This window comes from Trypanosoma equiperdum (genome assembly GCF_001457755.1).
Source record: "Trypanosoma equiperdum strain OVI genome assembly, contig: ctg_1231, whole genome shotgun sequence".
In the NCBI taxonomy this organism is placed as follows: Eukaryota; Euglenozoa; class Kinetoplastea; order Trypanosomatida; family Trypanosomatidae; genus Trypanosoma; species Trypanosoma equiperdum.
Genome location: NW_027123207.1, coordinates 26878 through 29203, shown reverse-complemented (window position 1 = coordinate 29203; position 2326 = coordinate 26878). Strand labels below are relative to the sequence as shown.

Sequence of the window (2326 nt, the reverse complement as noted above, 5' to 3'; positions counted from 1 at the left end):
AAAAAAAAAAAACTGTTGTTGAACACGAGGGGAATGTGTTATCCAATTTAGCGTTACGACAGTCATCGCGATCCATATGTGAGCATTTTTAAGCGTGTTCGCGTCCGCCACTATCCGAGGTCGACATACGCACGGCGTTTGTGATCACGTCTTTGCACTTTTTGCGACTTAACTACTGTTGTTGTTTGTTTGTTTGTTTTTCGCGCGATGGCCCACACCACCCCGATACACCTATGAGACTCTTCCGTCTCCCTTGTGTTGTTTTATTGCTTTCTTGCACAATGCACCTTCAGTCGGCTGGCACATCAGTGACAGCAAGTGTACAGGGCTGGGCACCACACCGCACTGATCTTGTTTGAAGTGCAGCTTAAGTTACCTGGAGGGCCAGTGGAAATTGGTTATTTCTCTCATACATCCCCACCCCCTTGTTTGAACGGGTTCGTAGGCGCGGGTGGGACGAAGCCGCTCCACATCACATTAGGAGCCGTTCAGTATGTCAGCACGTCGACTGGCTCTCATTACGGGGATCACTGGGCAAGACGGCTCGTACCTTGCGGAGCTTCTCCTTAAGAAAGGCTATGACGTGCACGGCATTGTGCGACGTTCCTCCTCATTGAATACCGGCCGTATCGACCACCTTGTGGGTAACGCGCATTTGCATCTGCATTACGGAGATATGACGGACGGTGCGGGGTTACATCAGATCGTTTCTAGGGTTAAACCTCATGAAGTGTACAATCTTGCAGCACAGTCGCATGTAAAGATCTCTTTTGAGACTCCAGTTTACACTGGAGAGACGGATGCACTGGGTACGGCAAAGATCCTCGAGGCTATACGTTCCACCGGCTTAGAGAAAACATGCAAATTTTATCAGGCTAGTAGTAGTGAATTGTATGGGAATGTCCAAGAGGCCCCGCAGACGGAGAGGACCCCATTTTATCCACGGAGCCCGTACGCTGTGGCCAAACTGTATTCACATTGGATTACTGTAAACTATCGTGAGTCGTATGATATGTTTGCCTCTAACGGAATACTGTTCAACCATGAGTCCCCACGTCGAGGCGAAGCGTTTGTCACAAAGAAAATCGTTCGGGCTGCGGTGCGCATAACGAGGGGTATGCAAAAGGAGTTGTTTTTGGGTAATGTAAATGCGGTGCGGGACTGGGGTCATGCAAAAGACTACGTACATGGCATGTGGCTCATCCTACAGGCAGATAAGCCAGATGATTGGGTGTTAGCTACTGGCAAGCAGCACAGTGTGAAAGAGTTCTGCAACCTCGCATTTCAGCGGTTAGGTGTCAACCTGGCGTGGGCGGGTAGCGGGCTAGATGAGATAGCATATGATAGAGGCTGCGCGCTGAGGACCCCCATCGTTCGCATTGACTCGAGGCTCTTTCGTCCTGCTGAGGTGGAAACGCTTGTCGGCAACCCTGAGAAGGCTGCACGTGAACTGGGTTGGAAAATTACCTACAGTTTTGAGCAGCTTGTGGAAGATATGGTGGAAGCGGAGTTGCGCGAAATGGACGGCAACAAAGGGTGTGAACGCTTGGCAGGGAAGTGCATTACCGCCGAAACCAGCTGAGTGTTGAGCAGCGGGGCAATATTACCTCCGTTTTGTACTCTCCGTTGTGTTTTGCCCCGCTCAACTCCTTGTTTCACCATCGGCATACTTCTGGCACAATATCACGTGATACCATTGTTGTTGTTTTCCAAACGTTCTTACGAACCGTATGATAGGCATCCGTCACCGGTTAACGAGACCCAATGCGCCACAAACGACGGGAATGCATGGTAGACTTGAGAACTCTCTGGCCACTGTAGAAGTAGCACCAAACGAACAATAAAAAGGGACTATCGGCACACGCCTTGCCCACGCTTACTTGTGTTACTAAAGCGTGTGATTAGGAGGGCCCCTGCGTCACCTTTTGACCATCATTTCAACATTTCTGTTGTTGACTTTAGTTTGATTCGCTAACACGTCAGTTCTCTCAAATGGTCGGACACAAGCCAACACGCGCAAGCGCCCGTTTGTATTACCACGCTGATATTACTATAGCTACAAACTATGCTCCGCTCCTCAATGTTTTTGGTTCATCGTTCATTCATTTACTCAAGCCTTCATTCTTCTGTTTTTTTAACGTACGCACGTCAGTATGTTCAGGAGGAGCAATGGGAACAGAAATTTGGATGCGCTTGGCATTCGTAGCCGGGTGGTGTGCTTGGGGAGTTCGGCAGCTTGCGAGGTGGGAAAAAGATATAAAGTAGTGGTTTTGTTTTTTTTTTTTAAATGGAGGGATGATACACGGGTAAACACGCAATTTCTGTG

At 49.0% G+C, this 2326-nt stretch overlaps 1 protein-coding gene across 1 annotated transcript; it reads left to right on the top strand.

Moving 5' to 3' along the window:
* Positions 1-493: 493 nt before the first annotated feature.
* On the top strand, positions 494-1582 carry TEOVI_000805200 (GDP-mannose 4,6 dehydratase, putative; the record flags this gene model as incomplete). The annotated part of the gene is made up of 1 exon (XM_067220789.1): positions 494-1582. One exon carries the CDS (start codon positions 494-496, stop codon positions 1580-1582), a length of 1089 nt encoding a protein of 362 aa, XP_067076890.1.
* Between the last annotated feature and the right edge of the window lie 744 nt (positions 1583-2326).